Source organism: Diceros bicornis, chromosome 13, assembly GCF_020826845.1.
Source record: "Diceros bicornis minor isolate mBicDic1 chromosome 13, mDicBic1.mat.cur, whole genome shotgun sequence".
Classification (NCBI taxonomy): domain Eukaryota; kingdom Metazoa; phylum Chordata; class Mammalia; order Perissodactyla; family Rhinocerotidae; genus Diceros; species Diceros bicornis.
This window is the reverse complement of record NC_080752.1, coordinates 8,888,119-8,911,392: the sequence shown is the minus strand read 5'-3', so window position 1 is coordinate 8,911,392 and position 23,274 is coordinate 8,888,119. Positions and strand designations below refer to the sequence as shown.

The window sequence follows — 23,274 nt, the reverse complement described above, 5'->3', positions numbered from 1 at the left end:
AACATGATACACCACATGAACAAAATGAAAGAATAAAAGTCACACAATCGGGGCCGGCCCCATGGCGTAGTGGTTAAGTGCGCATGCTCCGCTGCTGGCGGCCCGGGTTTGGATCCCAGGCGCGCACCAATGCACCGCTTGTCAGGCCATGCTGTGGCAGTGTCCCATATAAAGTGGAGGAAGATGGGCATGGATGTTAGCCCAGGGCCAGTCTTCCTCAGCAAAAAAAAAAAAGAGGAGGATTGGCATGAATGTTAGCTCAGGGCTGATCTTCCTCACAAAAAAACAAAATCACACAATCATCTCAACAGATGCAGAGAAAGCATTTGACAAGATACAGCATCCATTTATGATAAAAACTCTGAATAAAATGGGTGTAGAAGGAAAGTACCTTAACATAATAAAGGCCATATACGACAAACCCACAGCTAATACCATACTCAATGGAGAAAACCTGAAAGCTACCCCTCTAAGAACAGGAACCAGACAAGGATGCCCACTTTCACCACTCTTATTTAACACAGTATTGGAAGTCCTAGCCAGAGCAATAAGGCAAGAAAAAGAAATAAAATGGATCCAAATTGGAAAGGAAGAAGTGAAACTGTCACTATTTGTAGATGACATGATTTTACATATAGAAAACCTTAAAGAATCCATCAAACTTTTAGAAATACATGAACACAGTAAAGTTGCAGGATGCAAAATCAACATACAAAAATGAGTTGTGTTTCTACATACAACAAAGTAGCAGAAAAAGAAATTAAGAATACAATCCCATTTACAATTGCAACAAAAAGAATAAAATACCTAGGAATAAATTTAACTAAAGAGGTGAAAGATGTGTACCCTGAAAACTATAAAACATTGTTGAAAGAAACTGAAGAAGACACAAAGAAATGGAAAGATACTCTGTGCTCTTAGATTGGAAGAGTTAACATATTTAAGATGTCCATACTTCCTAAAGCAACCTACAGATTCAACACAATCCCTATCAAAGTTCCAACAACATTTTTCACAGAAATAGAACTAAGAACCCTAAAATTTATATGGAACAACAAAAGACCCCGAATAGCTAAAGGAATCCTGAGAAAAAAGAACAAAGCTGGAGGTAACACATTCCCTGATTTCAAAATATACTACAAAGCTAGAGAAATCAAAACAGCATGGTCCTGGCACAAAAACAGATACACAGATCAATGGAACAGAATCGAGAGCCCAGAAATAAACCCACACATCTATGGACAGCTAATTTTCAACATGGGAGCCAAGAACATACAATGGAGAAAGGAAAGTCTCTTCAATAAATGGTGCTGGGAAAACTGGACAGCCACATGCAAAAGAATGAAAGTAGACCATTATCTTACACCATACACAAAAATTAACTCAAAATAGATTAAAAACTTGAATGTAATACTTGAAACCATAAAACTTCTAGAAGTAAACATAGGCAGTACGTTCTTCAACATTGGTGTCAGCAGCATATTTTCAAATACTATGTCTGACCAGGCAAGGGAAACAATAGAAAAAATAACCAAACGGTACTACACCAAACTAAAAAGCTTCTGCACAGCAAAGGAAACCATCAACAAAACGAAAAGACAACCTAACAATTGGGAGAAGATATTTGCAAATCATATATCTGATAAGGGGTTAATATCCAAAATATATAAAGAACTCACACATCTTAACAACAAAAAAACTAACAACCCAATTAAAAAATGGGCAAAAGATCTGAACAGACATGTTTCCAAAGAAGATATACAGATGGCGAACAGGCACATGAAAAGATGTTCAACATCACTAATTATTAGGGAAATGCAAATCAAAACTACAATGAGATACAACCTCAGGCCAATTAGAATGGGTATAATTAACAAGACAAGAAATAACAAGCGTTGGAGAGGATGTGGAGAAAAAGGAACTCTCACACACTCGTGGTGGGAATACAAACTGGTGCGGCCACTATGGAAAACAGAAGGGAGAGTCCTCAAAAAATTAAGAATAGACCTACTATTCAATCTAGCTATTCTACTGCTGGGTACTCATCCAAAGATCACGAAAACACGAATGCGTAAAGATACATGCACCCCTATGGTCATTGCAGCGTTATTCACAATAGCCAAGACCTAGAAACAACCTAAGTGCGCATCAAGGGAGAATAGATAAAGGTGTAGTGATATATACACAATGGAATACTACTCAGCCATAAAAAAAGATGAAATCTTGCCATATGAGACAACATAGATGGACCTTGAGGGTATTATGCTAAGTGAAGTCAGTCAGAGGGAGAAAGTCAAATACTGTATGATCTCACTCATAAATAGAAGATAAAAACAACAACAAACACACACATAGAGACAGAGATTGGAGTGGTGGTTACCAGAGGAAAGCAGGGGTGGGAGGAGGGCAAAAGGGGCAACTGGGCACGTGTGTGTGGTGATGGATAGTAATTCGTCTTTGGGTGGTGAACATGATGTTGTCTACACAGAAATCAAAATATAATGATCTACACTTGAAATTTATATAAGGTTATAAACCAATGTTACTCAATTAAAAATAAATAAATAAAAAAGAAAAGGAACTCAGGTCTGTCTAATGTAAAAGCCACTTCCCACTACAGAGGATTCTCACCATGCAGCCGAAGCTGGAAATCGGGATGATACGCCAGACTCCTGTTCCCTTGCTTGTCCTTCCACCCCCACCACCACCTTGTCTCTTTCTTTCTACTTCCCAGCACTACCCTCTCCCTTTTCCACCCCGACTCTGTTCTGACGCAGGCACTGTTGTTTTGGGCCTGGTCTACTGCAACATCTTTTTCTTGGTCTCCCCACCTCTTTCCCTGGGGCAGAGTGATCTTTCTAAACCTAGACCAAAATCTGAGTGTCATTATATCACACCTCTGTTAACAGGCCCTTCAAAGACTCTCTAGGACCCTTTAAAATAAAACTCAAACTTACCAAAAGGACCCTCAATGACCTAATCCCTGCCTATTTCTCCAGCCTTCTCTCTTACTCCTCTGACCAACTCAGTCTCAGTTTCAGCCACACTGTACTACTCATAGTTCCTGAGCAGGTCACATTCTCTCACACCTGTGTGCCTTTACAAATCCTGCTCCCCAGCTTTAGAAAGCTCCTCCCACCTTTTTCCACCTGACTAATCCCTTCCGAGAGGCAGCGTATAAAGAGATATTTCTGTCTCTCACAAGAGACTTAAGTCCTACAGGCCAGCAACTATTTTACAGCCCAGAACATAGTGCTTGGCACAGAGCAGGTGTCAGTAAATGCTGGAACACTTGTTCAGCCATTTCCTAGATGTGCTGATTCTTTTGTTCCTCCTTGGTTTCTTGAGTGGAGCTCCTCAGTGACTCTTATATGTCACCAAAGCCTTACGATGCCTCTGCTAGACCCTGTTGGCAATGGTCTTTGCATTTGGGGTGGTCAGGGGCTAGAGTACTAGGCCTAGGTGTACACCCACAGGAACACTGTTTTCTAGCAACCATTCTGGGATGGATTCAAACATACTGTGTCTGCCTCCATTTATCTAGAGATCCAAGAAGGGGACCTTGGACAAGGGACCCAGAGAGTGGGCGTACTTGTCAGGCTTGAGGTCCCGGTGCACGATGCCATAGTTGTGTAAGTACTCCAGGGCTAGCACAGTTTCCGCAAAGTACAGACGCGCCATGTCCACAGGCAGGGCCCCGATGTTCTTCAGCAGAGTGGCACAGTCTCCTCCTGCAACAAGCCCAGGCCACCATGGAGGGAAGGATCCAGTTCCCTGCTCTAGATGGTCTCAGGCTTACAGTCTCTGAGGCCCTAGATGAGAGCCTCATGGAACACCCTGGTGCTAGAGACTGTGACTTTAGCTCCTCTGCTGCTGGCTTGGGTGGGAGACAGTGTGGAGGGAGCAAGATGTAATGTGAACTTGCCAACGGCTGTCAAGACCACTGTTCAGGCCAGAGAGGGAAAGAACCCAGGTCTCTAAGTTGACTTGTGGAGACAGGACTAAGTTATTTTTGGATGGGAATCCTGTATATTGTAAACACATCCCACTGAAACTTCAGCATGTGTTCGTTTATTTCCTTCCTATTGGCTGTCCTTTAGTTTCTGAGTAAAGTAACACTGTGAACTCCTAGCATGTACCCACTGAATTAAAAGGGGAGTTTTGTTCAGCTTCAATTCTAAGACTGAAGTAAAACATCTTTGGAAGCAGCACACAGCAGTGAGAAGGGGAGAGAGGGGGCCACTGGCAAAGCTGCTGCCCCTCTCCAGAGCTGTGCCCTATGATGCTCTTCTACTCCAACCCCAGAGCATTTTGTGTGGTCTTAAGGGGGGGTCTCCTTCACGAGTCACCAGCCAGGCCAATGGCTTCCCTTTCTTCTGAGGGCCCAGAATCAATCCTCCCAGCATCCAACCCTGGGCTGTCATGGCTCTGCTCCCTCCTTGTTCCTGCCTGGTGCCAGGGGCAGAGGCTGTGCAGGCTTTGGGGTGCAGGATTCTATGGCTCCTGGGCTGATACATCCTGTCCCAGAGTGCCTCTCATTGCACCTGACATGGTGCCACGTCTGGCTTCTGCTACTGCTCCAGAAGCCTCTTCCTTCGAGGGGCAGGGAGCCATGTGCCCACTGTGGGCAAGTGGTCTCTGAGATCCTAAGGCAGAAACCAATGCTTGAAAGATTGGGAAGCTGGGCCCGGAAACTTCACCCTTATACACAGCTGTTGCTCCCAGCTCAGGGCTGCCTCAGACTGGACTTGGCCCCCACGTCAGGCCAGCCTTCCCCCAGTACCTTCCACATACTCCATCACCATGCACAGGTGGCGCCGGGTCTCGAAGGAGCAGAACATGCTGACCACAAACGGGTTCTCGGCGAAAGTCAGTATGTCGCGCTCCACGAAGGCCTGCTGGATCTGGTTCCGCAGGATCAGGTTCTGCTTGTTGATCTTCTTCATGGCAAAGCGCTGCCGGGTGGGCTTGTGCCGCACCAGGAAAACGGCCCTGGGAAACACACCCATCCCGTCCCCCATGGGCCCTTAGGGCCTGAGCTGTGCTCTCCACTACCCAGAGCTGGGGTGGCCAGACAGCCCCCTCTCTCACACCCTACAAATGCACAGAACCAAGGAGCACGGGTGCGCTTATCCATGAGAAGGATCTGGGCCCCCTGCCCACAGAGCTCTGCGATTTCCTGATATACCAAGTCTTGAGAACACAGCTCAACCCTTCCCCAGGGCTCAGCGAGAGGAGGAGCACTACCAAGAGGAATGGGAATCCTGCCTGGGAAAGGAACAACGTTCACACGTCAGAGGAAATGGAACTCTTGCCCATCCAGGAGGCTTCGGGGAGGGAGAGGGTCTATCCTGAGGTAACTGCTGCCCCGAGGATTGGGCATCATACACTTCTAGAATGAAGAGCCCAAGGGCTGACTTAGCTCCAGTCCCAGCCGCACCCTGACCCCTGCCTTTACCCATAGGCGCCATTGCTGATGAGCTTAATGGTTTCAAAGTCCTCTTCAGAGGGTGTCTTTTTAGATGTCAGAGGTGCCCCACGGCCCTGGAAGACAAGGGGAAAGACAAGAGGCAGCATGCTTTTCAGAGCCCATATGCTTGGGGAAGCTGTGGCCCAAACATCAGCTCAGCTCTCGGCCCTGCTGCAGCCTCCTGCCCGTTCTTCCCCAGGAGCTGGATGACTTCTCAGACAGTGTATGCAACAGTGCCCCACCACCACCCCCTTCAGCCAGTCTCTTCAAGAGAACTCACAGCCCTTTGCTTCATAGGGCCCAGGGTCCAGGACTGGGGCAGGAGCTCAGGGTCTTTACCTCGACTGAATCATCTGTCTCTGGAGTATCAGGACTGTCATAGCTGCTCAAATGGGCCACTTCTAGAAACAAAGCAAGGACACAAGGGAAAAGTGTGCGTGGCAATGTCGGGCATCTCAGCAGTCCACTCACATCAATGACAGGTGCGCAGGGTCAGCGTTAATGCTTTCTGCGTCAGTCTAGGGTGCAAACCTAGGCCTGGGGCCATAGCCCCAGTGTAGTCACAGCTTTTGGACTTGCCTGCCAAATAATATTGCCACTCCTATTTCTAGAAGTCCAGTGCCATTCATAAGGCCTGGCAAATTCTATAAAGCCTCCCTCAAACTTGGGACAATTCCTGGAAAAAAGGGCCCAAAGCTGGGCTCTCAGTACAGACCAGGTACTTAGAAGCCCGTGGTTCATGCAGGGTTCAGTGCGAAGCCCGGAAGAATGGAGACATCTTCTGCAGCCCTGAGTCAGGACCACGCCAAAGACACAGGAAGACTTGTAAGGTGGCAGCAGCAGAGGCAAGCATGCAGAGGAGGCGACCATTTTTGGAAATGTGACTGTGGTCCTTTGCTGTTGACCTCTTTTGACCTTAGGCTCTAAATCCAACCCAGCTGGGCCCAAGGCAATCCCGGTTGGGTTATATCAGACAATTCCCAAGGAGGGGTTGTTTTATGACAGAGAACACAGGGTTCCTGAGCCCTGAGACCCCTGATGCTGTGCTGTGTCCATGTCCAATCTAATCCTCTTCTCCAAGTGGCTTCCCCGCTGTTAGCGCTCTTTGGCCATGGGGCCTCTCTGCAGCCACCAGGCAGCATGCTCACCCTCTAGGGGGTCCCGTGTGAGGCCCAGTTGGCTAACGATGTAGCGGGGAATGTCACATTTAATCCCTTGTCCCTCTTTGGCGTGGCCCTCAGCTGCTTCTAACAGGTGGTAGAACTCTTCAGGGTCAAACTCCTGTACCAGGGAGAGAGCAGTCAGTGGTGAGACTACAAGTGAGGGCTGCTGGCCTCTTTGGTTTCACAGCATGTACCCAGAGTAGGATGAACAAGAAGCCTGCCTCTTCGTGATGGGACACCCCCACCCCAGAATACCCAGAAACACCATGATTCAGGGATCATGAGAATGGGGACGAAGCGGTCTGACAGGTTCTGACAGGTCATCTCCAGACTGGACATCCTAAGCGTACGCTGTCTTTCCCAGCAACAAGAACCAGAGCTTTTGGTTTCAAGAGAGCTCAGCCTATTCACCTGGTTCAGAGCCTTCTGCCGGCCAGATGGCCTTGTTAGGCACATTCACACACCCAGTCCAGAGAAGCAGCCCTGGCACCCTCTCAGGTACGGGCATAGTCCTGGCAGTTCATGTGTGCCTTCAGATATTTACTGAGCACCCACTATGTGCTAGGGGCTGAAAGCCATGGGGAACAGAGCACAGCAGCCCTTGTCTGCACAGAGCATGTAATAATGAGGAGCCCATTTACTGAGTGCCTACTAAGTGCCACCCTCTGGGCTAATGCCTGATCACACCTCTATGACCTCAGGGAGGACATCAAAGCTCAGAGATGCACTGACTTGACCATGGTCAGAGAGGCAGGAACAGAAAACCAGTATTCAAACTCAGGCCTGACTCCAAGCCCCTGTTTAACCCTGGGCTTCATGTTCTTGAGGGAGAGGCCCCCCGCTTCTCCACAACCCCAGCCTCCACCGCTCTCTTCACCTCTGGTCTCACTATTTTGGAGAACTAAACCACTGTCTTTCTGGATATACTCTAAGCCAGACCTGGAAGTCCTTTTAACTTATTATTCTTCCTCAGTCCCTGTCTAGTCAGAATGTCTACCTCATAAAGCCCCCTCCATCCGCCTCTTCTTTTCTTTTCTCCTACCGTTGTCCTCGTTCAGGCCACTCCTCTCGCGCACATGAATTGCCTTAAGTGTCTCTGCACTGATTTCCCTGGCTCATCTGCCCTCTCTTCCAAAACTATCCACGTTGCAGCCAGAATAACCTTTCATAGGCATAAATCTGATGGAATGTTACTCAGAAATAAATAGGAACCAATTAGCACTGTACATGCAACAACATGTATGAATCTCAAAAAAATTATCCTGAGTGAAAGACGTCAGAGCATACTATATGATTTCATTTATATGAAACTGTATAAAAAGCAAACTTATCCACAGTGAAAGAGAGCAGCTAAGTGGTTGCCTGGGAGTGGGAGGCAAGGGACAGGGGAGGGACTGACTGCAAAGGGGCACAGGGAACTATCTGAGGTGAAAGAAACGTTCTCTATCTCAACTGTGGCGGTGATTAGACAGGTGTATTCCTGTTAAAATTTACTGAACTGTATACTCAAAAGAGATATATTTTATTGTACATAAATTATACCTTAATAAAGTTGGTTAAAAAAAGTAAATCTGACCATGTCATATTCTTAGCTAAACTTTCTGATGGTTCCAGCGGCCTCAAGGATAAATGCAAACTCCTGAGCTGAGAAGCCTACACTCTCCATGGTCTTGTCATGGCTCACCTTCCAGGTTTATCCCCCACCAATTCTCCAAACCCACCCTGTACTCCATCGAATGCCCTTCCCATTCCTCTTCCCTGACAAACTCATAATCATCCTTCCAGTCGCTGAATAAGCTTCATGCCCCCAGGAGCTTTCACTGAATGTCCATCCCAAGGAGGACTAGAGCACTTCCCTCTCCAGGGTCCCGCTGCACCTCGTACTTACCTCAGTTGCAACTCTTCCTACAATGTCATAATTATTATTTACATGTCTCCATGCCTTATACCTAAGCCACTAAAAGACTAACTCCACTAGGGAGGAAGCATCTTAGGATCAGGGACATGTCTGCACCTCCAGTGTCTAGCATGAAGTAGATACTCAGTAAAATGTTGCTGAATGATTAAATGAAGGACTCAGCTTGTGCAAACGAAACTGGCCTGTGCTCCTCACCCCCAAAGCCCCCACTGACCTGAGGCCTGCTCACTGTGGGGGTGGGCCAGACTAATACCTCTCCCTGCCATACCCCTCCTCACAGGAACTCGTTTGGTCCCCCAGTGCTTGCATATCATGTTTAAATAAGGACTTCAGCAGCGAAAATGGCAGTGGGTGCCACTACAGTTTTGCTGTTAGCAGAATACTTCCTCTACACCCCCCACTCCTACTCCTTCTTCTATACCCCACTCCCACCACTCCAATCCACCCACTAACCTTTCCAGAGTCCACTCACCAGACATTCCAGGAGACGAGCTGGGCGGGCAATGACAATCATCAGCTTTTTCACCAGCTGCATCACAAAAGCCACTTCTGAACTCTCTGAGCGTTCATGAGCCTGTAGAGAAGACACAGGTTGCTTAAGCAATCCACTGGCCCAGCGTGGCTGAGTTAAGCAGGACCAGGCTGGGCAGAGCTGACTACTGGGAGAAAAGATTTGGTAGCACAGAGAGCTTTGCAAAGCCAAGAACTTAGAGAAGGCCAGTGGGCTGTGAGAGGGAGCAAGCTGCCTATCAAGAACCATGTGAGCTTTAGAACACTGCATGGCACCAAGGAATGTCACACAGGCACACAACTTTACTGTTCCTCTATCTAACAAGCTTCACTCACCCTCCAGACCCCAGCCCAAGGGGCAGCTCTCAATGGAGCCTTCACTGACGTTCACTCTCCACTCCAGACAGACCATAAGGAAGAGAAAGACATCAAAGCAGGAGAGTGATGTGACCAGACAGGTATTTTAGAAAGATCCCTCTGGCTGCAGCATGGATGGTGCACTAAAGACGGCAGGCCTAAAAGCAGGCAAACCATTAACAGGCTATTGCAATAAAGTAGATGAAAAAGGCAGTAAGAACTGAGAGAAACAGACAGACTGGGGCCATTTCAGAGGCAGATAACTGAGTAGACCTGAAGGCTGGAAAAGCAGGAATGAAAGGTAATAGCAACTACAATTTTAGGGAAATTGCAGCAAACTGATAAACGAAACAGGAAATATAAGAAGAAAAACAGTTGAGGTGAGGACAGGTAGAGAACATATTACATTTGGTTTTAGAGAAAAAGCACATAGGTGGGAAAGCTCTGTTGGGACTTGCAGAGTGTGAGGGATCTGTACTAGATACTTTCTTGGGTATTTGCTCAGCCCAGGAGCCTCTCTCTTTTTTACAGAAACTGCTGTGACTTCTAGGATCCACGTTTGTATTGTGTGGTTGCACCTCCAATAGCTGACCAGTGTGGATTACTTTCCTAGCAATTTAAAAATGGATGGAAAGACAACCGTTAATACAGTGTGGCAGAAACATACAATCTACTCTCGGGTGAAAAGGGATGGCCTATCTACCCAAGAGACAGAGAAAAACAGAGATGAAAGAAGGAAGATGAACACTCCTGGGTTCTCCACAGGTTCTGGTTTCTAGTTCTGGTTCCTTCTTAAGGCCTGGTTGCATTCGTGTCTTCAATTCTCTAGGACCAACCCTTTTTATCTTTATAATTAGTTTCCCTTTCCTGCTTAAAGTACCCTGAGTTGGCTTTCTATTACTTGCAACCAAAGAATACTAACCAATCTGGGAGTCAAAGTGGAAGAGGGCAACAAGCAGCAGGAACAGGGGTCTGGAGCTCAGAACAGGGACAGAAGCGGCCCAAGGTGGGAGTCCTCAGAGTACGGATGACAACTGAAGACATGGGAGCAGAGGAGGCTGATCAGGGAGAGTGTGAGGAAAGGAGAAAGAGGAGAACGGGCGCTCAAGATGGTGCCCTGTGGAACATCAGCGTTTAAGAGATGAGGAGAGAAGGAACTTGTGAAGGGGCAGCAAGACTGCAGGGAACAGTGTCATGACAACCAGGGGTAAAAAGATCAAGGAGAAGTATTCACTGTGTAAAGTTCTGTAGAGAGGGGAGGAGAGATGAGGACTTAGGATTTGGCAATTGGCCCATTAGTTCTTTGGTGATTTTTGCCTGTAACAGTTTTAGTAGGATGGTGGGAAGGGAAAGTAGAAGGCAGAAGACTGAGTAGTGAATAGGTTCTAAGGAAAGAAAAATAGCATATGAGCACCATTTAGAAAAAAAAAACGTTATGAAATGAAGAGAGGCTTGGCATCTAGTGAAATCTTATTTATTCCTTTAATACTGAGCCCAAATATCAACCCTGTAAAGCTATATCTGAGGTCCCTGCCTGCCCCCCCATAACACATACACACAAACACTTAGAATGACAAGAAGTAACTGCTCTCTTTTCCATGTCCCCCCAGCTGTTTGCTCACCCCCACATGGTACTATCATGCGTTTTATAATCAGTGGTCTGTCTGTACACACTGGAGGGCCTCGTGAGCAGAGAGGCTGTGTCTTTCTTCTGTTCTTCCCTCATGTGCTAAGCTTAGCAGAGTACCTCTCACACAGCAGATGTCAGTCAATGTTTGTGGACTAAGTGTTTGAAAACATGTGGTCTCAGGCTCTGGAATAAGACAAACCTGGATTTGGGTTCTAGCTCTGCTACTTAAGAAAGAGTTACCTTGGGCTAACTCAGCCCTTTTAAGCTTCGGTTTCTTATCTGTAGATTTAGGGACTAATAATAGTACCTTGCTTACAGTGCTGTTATGAAGATTAAATTAGATAAATTAAATGAGATAATGTAGTGTCCAGAATGTATTAAGTGCTCTATAAATGACAGTGATTTTTATTATTTTAAATGTAAACTTTATCGTGCCAATTTTCAATTTAAAACCATTCAATGATTCTCCACTGCCTTCATGATAAAATCTAAGCTCCTCACAAGGCTCTTTAGCCTCTGTGTCATCCCCTACCCCCCGCAATTCATCTACCACTCCTCCCTGCAGGCATCCTCCACTCTAGTCACGCCAAACTACTTTATCTGCAATTCCTGGAATGTACCAAGTTCCCCTACACCTCTGAGAGGCTGTTTATCTGTTTCCTAGGTCTAGTGAACTCTAACCTACTCATCAGGACTCAACTTTTCCTGAACTCTCCAGGTGGAGTCAGCACATCCTCCTCTGTGCTCAGAAATGGACTCTGTTTGGTGCTCGTCAATCACACCTACTATAACAAAGAGAAGTGAGATAATTCATACAGAGCACTCACTGTAGTGTCTGGCACACAGTACACGTCAATAAGTGAGAGCTGTTATTTTTACTGTAAGTCCGTGTTGATGGGTCTGTACCTTGACCTAGAACCTGCACTGAACTTTTCTGCATTCCCAAGGCCTAGCAAATTAGGGAACAGATGACTGCACAGCTCCATTTTCAGTGCTCTTCCTGCTGCACCAAACAACCCACCCCCAGGGCGAGTCTGGGAAAATGCCGGAAGGTTTTCGTCAAGGTTCTGACTTGAGCCTTTCAGAAGATCAATCTTAGATGATCTTAGACAAGCAACCTCGGAAGTCGTTCTCTGTGGGTCCTTCACCTGATGCTGTACTCCCTGATTCCTCTCCGTTGTTGAACTGTTATAAAGTTAGTCTTGAACAGAAACAAACAGCTGCCAGTGACTTTCATGGGACTTCTGCTTCCTAAAGTTGTATTTCTACCATGTTTGAATTTAAGTATGACTTTTGAAATCAGAAAAAAAAATTTTTGTAGATGTAAGTACTTTTTCGTCTATTAAATCAAAATCTTTCTCACTGGGCTAGTATGACTTTTAGGGGACAGAGAACAATTTACTACCTATTATATATGAGAAATCTTACAATATTTGACAGCAATAATCAGGATCATCTTTAGTCATTGTTTCTCTAGGTTCAACTGTTTCTTAATTATTATTATGTTTTTTTTTTTGGTGAGGAAGATTAGCCCTGAGCTAACATCTGTTGCCAATCTTCCTCTTTTTGCTGAGGAAGATTGGCCCTGAGCTAATATCTGTGCTCATTTTCCTCTATTTCGTACGTGGGACGCCTGCCACAGCATGGCTTGATGAGTGGTGCATAGGTCTGCACCTGGGATCTGAACCCACAAACCCTGGGCTGCCAAAGTGGAGTGCACAAAGTTAACCACCATGCCACTGGGCTGGCCCTTGTTTCTTCATTTTTTAAAAAAAATTCCCTGCTCCTATTTCTAGACTAACACACTGAAGTTCTATTTGATCATTGGCCCTGGGTTCTCAGCTCAGTCAATACTACACCAGAGTAAGGTCATGGGTCTGGACTGGGAAATACTCTAGCAACATGAAGAGCCCTGGGGAGATAGGCACATCTCCTCTCCCCTAAGCTATACTAATGGTGTAATATGTGGCAACTATGATCTGAGTGTGAAGGCATCTGACCACTGTATCAGAGAGGCTGATAGGAAAGCGAACACTAGAGCATGAAGCAGTGGTTAAGGACTCAACGTATGCTCTGGTCTTGACCATCTCTGCATTACTTTACCTTTAGCCTCCCAGAGACTCTGCACACTGGGGAGGATCAGGTCTCCATACACAAAGGCCCCCACTAGAGAACTTCTCACCACGCAAATAGAATGTCAGGAAATAGATAAACCCACAGTGCAAGCCTTGGGCCTGTTTTCCCTTGCCTGAGAAGAAACAGTCCTAAGGCTCTGCTTACACCAATATTTCTACTAGAAGAGAGCCCACCACAGTCATTGGGCCACTTTTTGGCTTTGGGCGACAAATCTCCTGGTCAAGTATTTATGAATACTACCAACGTTGGAGCCTCAGGTAGTGTAACTGGAATTAGAAAAAGACCCACGGAACTGAGTTCTCTTGATACCACACAGGCTTCTCTCAATAATGCAGGGGACTGAGGAGGAACCTAAGCCCATCAGCACCACACTTGGGGGCGGGCCCTGTACACTAGCAAGGAGGTGGCAAGCAGGGTGAGAAGACTGGCAACACTGTCAATGCCTTATCTCAGCTTGTCCACTACTGCATGGAGGGTTCACCAGATTCCAGCACAAGGACACTCACATCTTGCAGAAGTTTCTCTAAATTCTCTTGAAGCTCGTAGAAGTAGTGTGATGTAATGAGGCCACTCCGAGATTTATCCAGGCAGTCTCGGGCCATCTCAATCACCTGATGATGAATAAAGCTCAAGGCTCCATCTGCCAAGGGCAACACGCTGTCTGGAGTGTTGGAGGAAATGAACTCGGCTAGACGTTCTTCCATTTGTGCAGTGGCCTGGGAATAAAAGCAGGAAAAGTGACACTTCCCTTCTTGTTCCAGCTCAGGTGGAGACTAAAGGACCTGGTAATAGTCTAAGGATGGGCTCTGTGGTCCTGGTCTCCTGATGTTGCATTTGGGGAAACTGATGACTGGAGACATGAAAAGATCACCTTCAAGTCAAGTCAAAACATCATAATCAAGGCCCTCTCTCACCTGGCCTTGTCTGTCTTCCCCACTCCTTGAAGGGCAGCTCTTCTGCTCTGAGGACACTGAGTGTTTGTTGTTCTGCTCCTTGATGATGCTGTTTCTGTTTATGCTATTCCCTCTGTGTAGCTCTTTCACCCTGCCAAGCCTGCCTGGCAAATGCCTATTACTCCTTCCAATCTCAGTTCAGGCATCATCTCTCCTCTGGGAAGTCTAATTCCTCCAGGCAAATGAGAGTTTCCTTTCCTCTGTGCTTCCAATGGGCTTCCCAACTGTATAAACTTAGTGTACCGACACTGCTGGTTTCTAAACCTGGCTCTGGCCTGGGAACTTCTTCAAGTCAGAGAGTTTGATTTATCTCAGGATCCTCTCACTTAACCTTAGCTAAGACTCGACTGAGCTAAGCAGATGCTCAGAAGTGTTTGCTGAAGGTGTGAACCTGCCTGCTCACAGACCTGGATCCCTAGCAGAGCAGAATGGGGGTCTGGCTCAGAAGCCTCTATGGGACCTAACTGGATAGTCATGTCAAAATGACAAATATACATCAGTTAATAATTTCCTAGCTGCCTATCTAGGACTTGGCCTTCTTTTCTTTGCCACCAGGAGGCGATTTCTGATTCCCAGTGTGTGTATGTATAAACACATATATATGCGTGTGTATATATGTATATGTATATATAGAGTATATATACATATATACACACAGACACACACATATATATGGTGTGCATGGAGAGAGAGAGGAGAGGAGAAGAAGGGGGGAGAGGAGAGGGAACGGAAGGGAAGGAATCCTAACATTTTCTCTAACAACAGTTCATCTTACACGAATGACTTGGAGACATGTATATAAAGCACAAACACGCAATGCTAGAATGACAACACAACGCCTGATACATAAGGGAGAGGAGGAAATACGTGAGATGCATTTCTAAACACTATACACTCCCAAACTTCTTTATAAAGGACCGAGCATAACAAAATGATCTCCTAGCTGTTTGTTCTGCCCTCTTCTTCGCTTACTCTTTAGCACCCACTCCAAGGCTAGAAAGCATAGACCACAGGGCACAGGGTAGCAGAGAGATAATAGCAAACACTTACTGAGTGCTTAGTATGTCCTGGGCACAGTTAGAAAAGCTTAATGCTCATTAATCTAGACAAACTCCCTATGAGATAGATATTCTTATTATCCCAAATTACAGATGAGGCAAATGAAGCTCAGAGAAGGCAAATAATCTGCTCAGGGCCATATAGCTAGTAAATGGCAGAAGCAGATTTGAACCCAGTCGGTCCGGTTCCAGAATCTGTGCTCCTCCTTCTTGCTGTGCTTCACCGTGTATGTCAAGAGGGAAAACACGAGGGCTTCACTTCCCTAGGCCACTTGTGTGTCTAGGGGACTGGACCTGAGTCTGGACACTCTCAGAGGAGCAGGGAACCACACACATAGGCCCCAGATACAGACGAATACGTGGACCCAGGGAGGTCCAGACAGAGGATGAAGAAAGAGGCTTGAGGACTCCACGGTCCCTGTTGTCATGGACAGGGAGCCCACGTCAGTGCCCTCACTCTCTCTCAGACAGAGCTGGCTGTTCTGCAGGAATAGGGCCTTTCATTGGGAGGCCAGGTCAGGGTGTACAGGCATTTGGTGTTCAAAAAAATCCAAATGGGAAACAAGGTCCTAGTGCCACATACAAGGAGGTTTATAGCCAAACTGCAGAGTTGTGCAAGACTATTTTTTCTCAACTATCTCAGGATAGTAAACTACTTTCCTCTCCCAGCATTTTCTTGCTTGAAAACACAAATCCAAATGTGAGTAAGCAACTCTGAGATCTCTGTCTCCCACCTTACTGTTCCCTCTGGCCAATGTCCTGCCAGTCCAGCAGACCCCTGCCTGTGCACTCTCTGGTGCCCGGTAATGAAGTGCTGCTTAAGAAATCTGCAGCGAACGAAGGTGTTCTCCAGAGGGCAAATCCCTCTCTGGGGGGATCCGGACTCGTGGATCCTGATGTGCATGGTTAAAAACAAGGTCTCCAGCTCTTTCCTTCCCCACTAATATTTGGTGGGATACCTTTTTGACATTTCCCTCTAGAGACTTTTCTTCCTAGGGAGTGGAGAAACAGAGGCTCTGCAAGTATAATCCCCAAACTCCAAGCCCTCTGCTGCCTTCCTCTTCCCTACAGTCTGGAAGCCCCTGTGCCTGTATCCTCCTCCTCTGCGGGGCCTTTCTGCTTTTCTTCTTGATTACCTCTGGAGTCAGCACTCCATCCCCTCAACCCAGTCTTCGCAATGGCACTGGCTGGAGGCAGCCATCCTCAGGGGCATTACCAGTATCCTTTAAAATAGATCCTTACCTTGGGGAATCTTTCTTTGTATACATGATTCATCATTATTATTTCACTGTCAAAGGAAACTGGGGACCGTCCAGGACTAAATAAGAAAGAAACAACCGTGTTACTTTAGTGCCATGGAACTATCAAAAAGAAAGATGGCCATCTCCAGAGCCCCTGCCCTCCCACTGTCTGTAGTACCCACACTCTCCCACCTTAATTAGTGGTGAGTTCTAGAGCCTTCCTTATTCTTAGAGTTGCCAGCACACCTTGTTCAGCTCAAAAGGGTGCCATCTGGAACTAGGCTATCTTCTTGTTAAGAAGCCTGGCCTTCACAAAGGCCTCTGCCAGGGCCTGAAAAGGTCTAAAAAGGAGGACACTGCTCCTGAGCACACTGGTGGCTTTCCTAGGATGACCTCCCCCATAACAGGACTCTCTGGATCATCTTCGCTTTGGCCAGTGGGATTGGGTATACCCTAGATGTTCTAGGAATCAAATCAAATTAAACCACCACCAAAACAACCAAAGGAAGACAGTGTATACCTGTATCTTTTTCCAAACAAGCTGCAGCTAATGGGGCTAACTTGGGCTCTGCCCTGGGGGATGAATGAGGCCAATCCAGCCTGTAGTCAGTAATAAGCCTGGGTCATCTAAATCTTCCCCTTTGGCCCATGTGTGGTTACATCCCTTTAAAGGATTTCAAAGTTTGAGCCACACAACTGAATGGCTATCTAGGTCCTGCCCAGTTTGGTGCCCCTGACACGTGATCCCAGCTGAGCTAGGTTCAGAACTGATCCTCTCTGCCTTTCCTCCCTGGAGTGGGCCACAGCTTGCCTGCTGCATCAGTGCACATTACTAAGTATTTTAAGAGTAATATAGCAGGGATTTCCCTGAGGTACTGTAGTCCTCTCCATTTCAAATAGTCCTTCACCCAGTGTGGCTTGTGGAGAGCACTGAGATTCAGGTGTTCCTCTGTGAGACAAAGAAAGGCCCGGGATCCACACTCCACACTCACTCATTTGTATTTCTGATCCTTTGCACTGCAGTCCTAGACATCATCTTCATTAATCTCTGAACTTGGACTAGTCTTTGTGGTCTGGCTCAGCTCACTCCATGACACTCGCAGTGCTGACATTACCGAGGGGATTCTTCCTGGGAGGCACCGCTCCTCTGGGCCCCCACTCTGAACATGTTAGCCAATTTACTATTTCCCAGGGACCCTGGAAAGCTGGGCTCAGTCATTAAAGCCATGTTCATTTTAATTTCCACCTCTTTCCTTAACCTGGAATTTGGCACAGATTTACCAGCTAATGCCAAAGAGAAGAGCCAATTAATCTAAGGAATTCACAGATAACTCAGCTGTTAAGGTTTGTTTGGTTTGATGACCCCGGTGATTAATGGGAAATGAGGCAGAATCAGATGAGCATTTAATTCTGCTTCTATAATGGGCTTCTTCCCCAAGTCAGCCACAAGAGTCTTCAGCAGCAACTTTTCAGCCAGCCGAGATCATATCCCCTGCGTCTCTGGATCTTGCAGCCAGGTAACCATCAGAATGAATGATACTATGACTCTCCTTTTACTGAATGGATTCTAAAGTATATTTCTACTCTTAACTACTACTTTCAAAGGGAAAAAGACAGGGGCCACTTGACAGCATCATCAGGTACCTCTTAGGGTGGTGAGTTGAGCTGTACGTGAAGCCAAAAAGGGCTTGAGCTTCACAGGACTTGACTCATTCGAGCTGTGCCAATGTGCTATGCCAGGGGCTGGCAAACTATGACCCACAGACCAGATCTGACCCACTGCCTGTTTTTGTAAATAAAGTTTTCATAATGTCTGTGGATACTTTCACACTATAACAGCAGAGTTAAGTAGTTGCCACAGAGATTCTATGGCCTACAAAGCTTAAATTATTTACTGTCTTGACAGTAAATAAGTTTGCTGACTCCTGTGCTGTGCAAACAAGCTGAGTTCCACAGGTACTGGGGCCGGAGGCAGAGAGCACCCCTCACCTGAGGCTGCGAGAGCGGGGCCGCATGGCTGGGGACTGCCGTCCCTCCTCATCTGGTACGTTCTCTGTGCTGAAATGCTTCGTCAAAAAGTGCAGCTCATCGGCGGTAGGCTGGAAGGGCAACTGGTGCAGCTTTTCCTGTGAGGAGCATGATGACTAGATGGGGAAACATTAAAAAACAGCATTAAAGACATGTCTAAAGGCAGTCCTGGAACAGAGAAGGACTGAAAATGGTCAGGGACTTCCCAATGTAAACCCAAAGTCAACCCAAAGCAGGCATTCTTTCCCATGCTCCCTTTAGCCTCCATCGTGCACGACCCCATTCATCTCTACCTCTTCAGAGCACTCAATCCTGAAGAAGCCAAGATAACCAGAGTCCTTCACGAGTCTTGGAGGGAGTTCAACCCAGACATTCGTAAGTGTGAGAACTGCATAACCACCTAGGGAACCTCTTTAGGTGGCAAAAAGCAGGTTCTTCTGCATGGACTCTTTGCCCTCAATGAAGTTTTTGGCTAGTTGGAATGGCAAGTAATTAATGAATCATGCATCCTATTTTAGGAAATGTTCTAGGTACGCCCTGCCTACAAATGACATCCTTATAAATTTTCCCTTCCACAACCTTGAGAGAGCCCCTGGGATGGCTCAGCAATGTTTCATTTTGGCTCTTATCCAAAGGACAACTGGCTTTGCTGAGGCTGTGAAGGCTGGCCCAGACTCTAGGGACACTGTAGGCAAGAAAATCCAGCAGGGAAGAAAATTACTTTTAGATCTGGAACCCCAAAATTAGACTTGACCTGAAAATAACTGAGAATTCTAAGCATGGCCCAGTGACTGAGATTCCAGACAAGAGCCCACTGCCAATCACAAGAGACCATTTGTGGGAGTGAGCTGAGCTCCTACAGGCATCCCACAGATGTAGCTCTTGCTGTGGCGGCTCCATCCAGTGCCAGGATCAATGAATTTTCCCTACCTGGCAAAACTATCTAAGAGAGCAGGCAAGTCTAATACCATTGGCTCAATTTCTGTTCACCAACTGATGAAGGATCTGGGGTTTAAATATCTAAACCCATTGAGAGTCAAAGCCGCAGCACCATACGGAGAGAGCTCTGTTGCCACATCTAAGCCTCAATACCAAGTGAGAAATCAGAATTTTTTGGCTAACAGTGCACACTTCTCTCATGGAATGCTATAACATATGAAGTTGTAAACAGCTCGTGGAAGGTCTCCACAGGGCTCTGTCTTGGCCACATTTTTATAAATGATTTAAATAGAAATTGCAAAAAGTATCCTCACCCACCTGCAGCTAGTATGAAGCAAAATTGGTATTTTAAAGTATCCCAATAAAATAAGCTGGAGCAACAGGTTGAGTCTATTAAAATTTATTAAACAGGGAAAAAAATATATACATATCACATATATATATGACTCTTATCTTGGGTCTAAAAACATCACCTGTTTGAGTAAAGGATTATGGGGAAAAGGGTATTTACTAGGGAAAAATCTAAAGACGAGATCTTTGGATTAATTTAAGAGTAATATCTAGGTCAAGGGAAGAAATGATATTCCTTTTATCTGCTTGGGATTCATGAATCTAGACAAACTCAGCTGAGAAGACAAGAAGAATGGTAGAAGACACGGGGAACCGGTCATCCAGTCTGTGGCCTGATTTTACACGGCCTGCAAAGCCTAAGATACTTACTATTTGGCCCTTTACAGAAAAAGCTTGCCAACCCTGTCATCCTGGCTTCAATTAAAAGTTGCTCAATGAGGAAGATTCATTTTAGGGTCAACTGCGCATGGCAGTAATTAGAATATCTGTTGTTTTTTAGGCTAAAACTTTCTCTAAAAGAAACATAACTAGAAGTTTTAGAGACAGGCCCAGCCTTTTTGCTGATACACATCAAACTTGAAAGAAAAGGATGGAAAAGGAGGAGGAGGGTCTACCAGGCCTTTGAGACATAGGAGGAGTTCCCTGTTCTTGGCTGCAGTTCTGGGAATAAGGCAGGGGGAGCAGGGGAACCGTGCCTAGGAGCCCCCATGTCTGGCCTCATTGGCAAAGTAGAAGTCTATCCTCAAGCCCTCCTCTGACTCCACTAGCAAGAAGTGACACCCAGAGAGCACGCTGGTTAATTCTTTCTAAGGCATTTAATGGATCTGGCCATGGTTGTTCAGGGGCATCAGCCCTCTGCCCTCATCAGCCTAATCCCCAAGGAACCTCTGTGAGTTTGGCTTTGGAGAAGTGGAGAACCACTTTGCAACACTGTAGGGACAAGCAGCAATAACATTTTGGGAAGTATTTCCTCCGTGTGAAGGACGTATGGCCACAGATTTGGCTACTTACCGAGACAGTAGAGCTAGGAGTGTTGGTTCCATAGCCTGAAGAAGGCAAAGAGGCCAATGACCAGCGCCGTCCATCAGTCCTACGTAAGAGAAGAATATTAGGCAGTTTCTACAGGATGCCACCCTGAGCCCAGGACCTGCCTGTCTTTCCATCAGCACTTTTTGGGGCAACTGGCTCACTGGTAGGCTCTTCCTTGTCTCAAGACAGTACTGCTCGGTCCAGTACACACTTTCACATCTCTCTCCTACATAGGGCCTATTGTTGAGTGTTTTCCACTCAACAACAGACATCTCCGACCATGAAGGAGTCCATAACTTTGAATAAGAACATCTGTTATGCAATACTGTGGTTTTGGAATAAAAATCTTTGTATTCTCGACGTATTCACTTTTAGAGAAGCAATGACAGGACTCCAGCTAAAGGCATCATCACAAGGAGAGAACTGCCACTGCAATGCAGCTATTTCCTTTTTTTGAAGGCTCCATGTGAAAGGCTCTTTGGTCTTCCCCAGGCTATGGGGTTGACAAACAGGAAGAAGTGAACCCTGACCTGGGTCTGAGTATTAATCAGTCAATGCAAATAGTCAAAGGCTACCTAGGAGCCATTCATCTCTGAGAATGTTTGCCAAAGAGTGACAGCAACCTTACGAAAGAGGAGTGAGGTGGCACAGCTCTGGCTGTATATGAGACTTTGGGGCAGGCTTCCTGCTGCTCTTAAGAGGATGTACCCTTAAGCTCCCATCACAGAGAACCACAGTTATTTGCTTTGCTGCAGAGGAGAGAGAGCAAGTACGCATCTGGTTTGAAGCTTTTATAACACAGACAAGTGATTCTTTCCTGGACTGTGGGATGTGCTGTTACACAAGTGTTCTTTCCAGTGGAGCTTGGGGGTAGAGCCTGCTCTGGTTGAAGCTAGAGAAAAACTTCTTTGCTGCTACTGACAGAATCTCAGAATATTAGTGGTGGAGGACCATTAGCAAAGAAGGACCTTTAGAAGTTAAGTTCAATACCCTCAATCTTCAGAGAAAACCCTAAGACTCAGACATTTGGATGATTTGTTCCAGGCTTCACAGTTAAGGGGCGTGGGGGGAGGCAGGGAGGAAGAAGAAAAAAGAAGAATCAATCTTGCTAGAGCTTCTCCTTTTGAAGCACTCCTCCCACCCCCACCAATACCTAGCAGCTTTTCCTATTGTGTTCCTCAAGGGGACAGCCCAGGGTTCCATGCCACATGCACATGACTCAGACTTCATGCCACCCAGACAGTCAGCTCTGCTGGAACCTAGTCTCTGAGGCAAGAAATGTCCAGGAGCCTGCTCAAACATGATGTTCTCTCTGACCTCTCTGTTGGGTCCTGGGAGCTCTACACAAGAAAGTAAGTCAATTCCAGGAAAACAGAGCTCAGCAAAGATGGGACTAGTCTAACTCAGGGAGGGATTTCTCAAACCCTTGTCAAATACACTTTTTCACAGATGATTTTTCTTCCTTTAGATAGAAATGGAAACCAATTGCATGGCAGCCATTTTTCTGTAAACCGAAGAGCAGGGGCCACCAGAGTCAGAAAGAAATGCCACTACAGGCTGCCTCCATTTCCTCTGCCTGGTTATCTCACAGGGCAACTGAGGAAAGTTGTGGGAATGAGAATGACTTGTCCTTAGGCTCAGAAGCTTGGAATCGCGCAGCAATTCCTGCCTCCAAGCATATGAGCTCTGAGCCTCGGTTCCAGCAGGTAAAGGGCCTTGGGGCCTCTTTGCTAGAAATGAAAGGCCAAGTGTTCATACCCACAGTCAGAAGACTCATCACAACCAGTTCTCACCAAGCACAAAACCACAAACCATTCCATCTGGCCATGCACAGCAGTTTCCCAGCCCCTCTCCCCATCACATCCGCTATTACCTGTCTGTTCTGTGGCCATGGCTGTAGTGAAAAGACATACATTATAGTGAGAATCAAAAGGAACCAGAGAGACTGATCTGTTTGACTCCTGGCATTTGGTCTAGTTTGGCAGAGGCAAACCTTCCATTTAGGAGTGTGGAAGTTTGAAATGAAATTGTAGGACTGATGGGTCTATCCTTAGTGTTCATTAAATCTGTCTTTTGTGTGATATTTCAAACTCATGTGATCCTATTAGGCTCAAGCCTGACCTCAGTAACCTAGAAACCACACCTCCTGAGTACCCTGTTTGGCAGGGTTGAAGTCTTCCTCTCCACCTTCACCAACACCTAGCTGCTTTTTCTATTATGTCCTGTAAAGGGACAGCCCAGGGTTCCATGTTCCATGCACATGACTCAAACTTCACGCCACTTAGCACAGACCTATGTGGATCTCAGTGGTAATACCTGATCCTACTCTTAAAGCCCAGGGAATGAAGCAGATATAAAAGCACCAATGGAACATGCTATTCCCTCTGTCTGGAATGGTCTACACACCTGTGTCCTCACTCCCAACATGGCAGGCTCCTTCTGATCCTTCAGGTCTTAGCTTAAAAGTCAATCCTTCTGAGAGGCCTTCCGT

The 23,274-nt window shown here is 46.3% G+C and overlaps 1 protein-coding gene across 5 annotated transcripts in view; it reads right to left on the bottom strand.

Annotated features, from left to right (window-relative positions):
• MAST2 (microtubule associated serine/threonine kinase 2) overlaps positions 1-23,274 on the bottom strand; it is a 229,384-nt gene that overhangs the window by 10,141 nt on the left and 195,969 nt on the right. For 4 of the 5 annotated variants that reach the window (XM_058552290.1, XM_058552292.1, XM_058552294.1 and 1 more), the window contains exons 7-17: positions 22,657-22,677; positions 20,766-20,844; positions 18,426-18,580; positions 16,438-16,513; positions 13,691-13,900; positions 9,024-9,125; positions 6,619-6,751; positions 5,810-5,871; positions 5,459-5,544; positions 4,784-4,992; positions 3,593-3,731 (exon numbers count right to left, since the gene is read on the bottom strand). In XM_058552290.1, coding sequence (XP_058408273.1) covers positions 3,593-3,731; positions 4,784-4,992; positions 5,459-5,544; positions 5,810-5,871; positions 6,619-6,751; positions 9,024-9,125; positions 13,691-13,900; positions 16,438-16,513; positions 18,426-18,580; positions 20,766-20,844; positions 22,657-22,677 — 1,272 coding nt within the window. The remainder of the gene's footprint in view (positions 1-3,592; positions 3,732-4,783; positions 4,993-5,458; positions 5,545-5,809; positions 5,872-6,618; positions 6,752-9,023; positions 9,126-13,690; positions 13,901-16,437; positions 16,514-18,425; positions 18,581-20,765; positions 20,845-22,656; positions 22,678-23,274) is intronic. The other variant, XM_058552291.1, reaches the window with a different exon arrangement.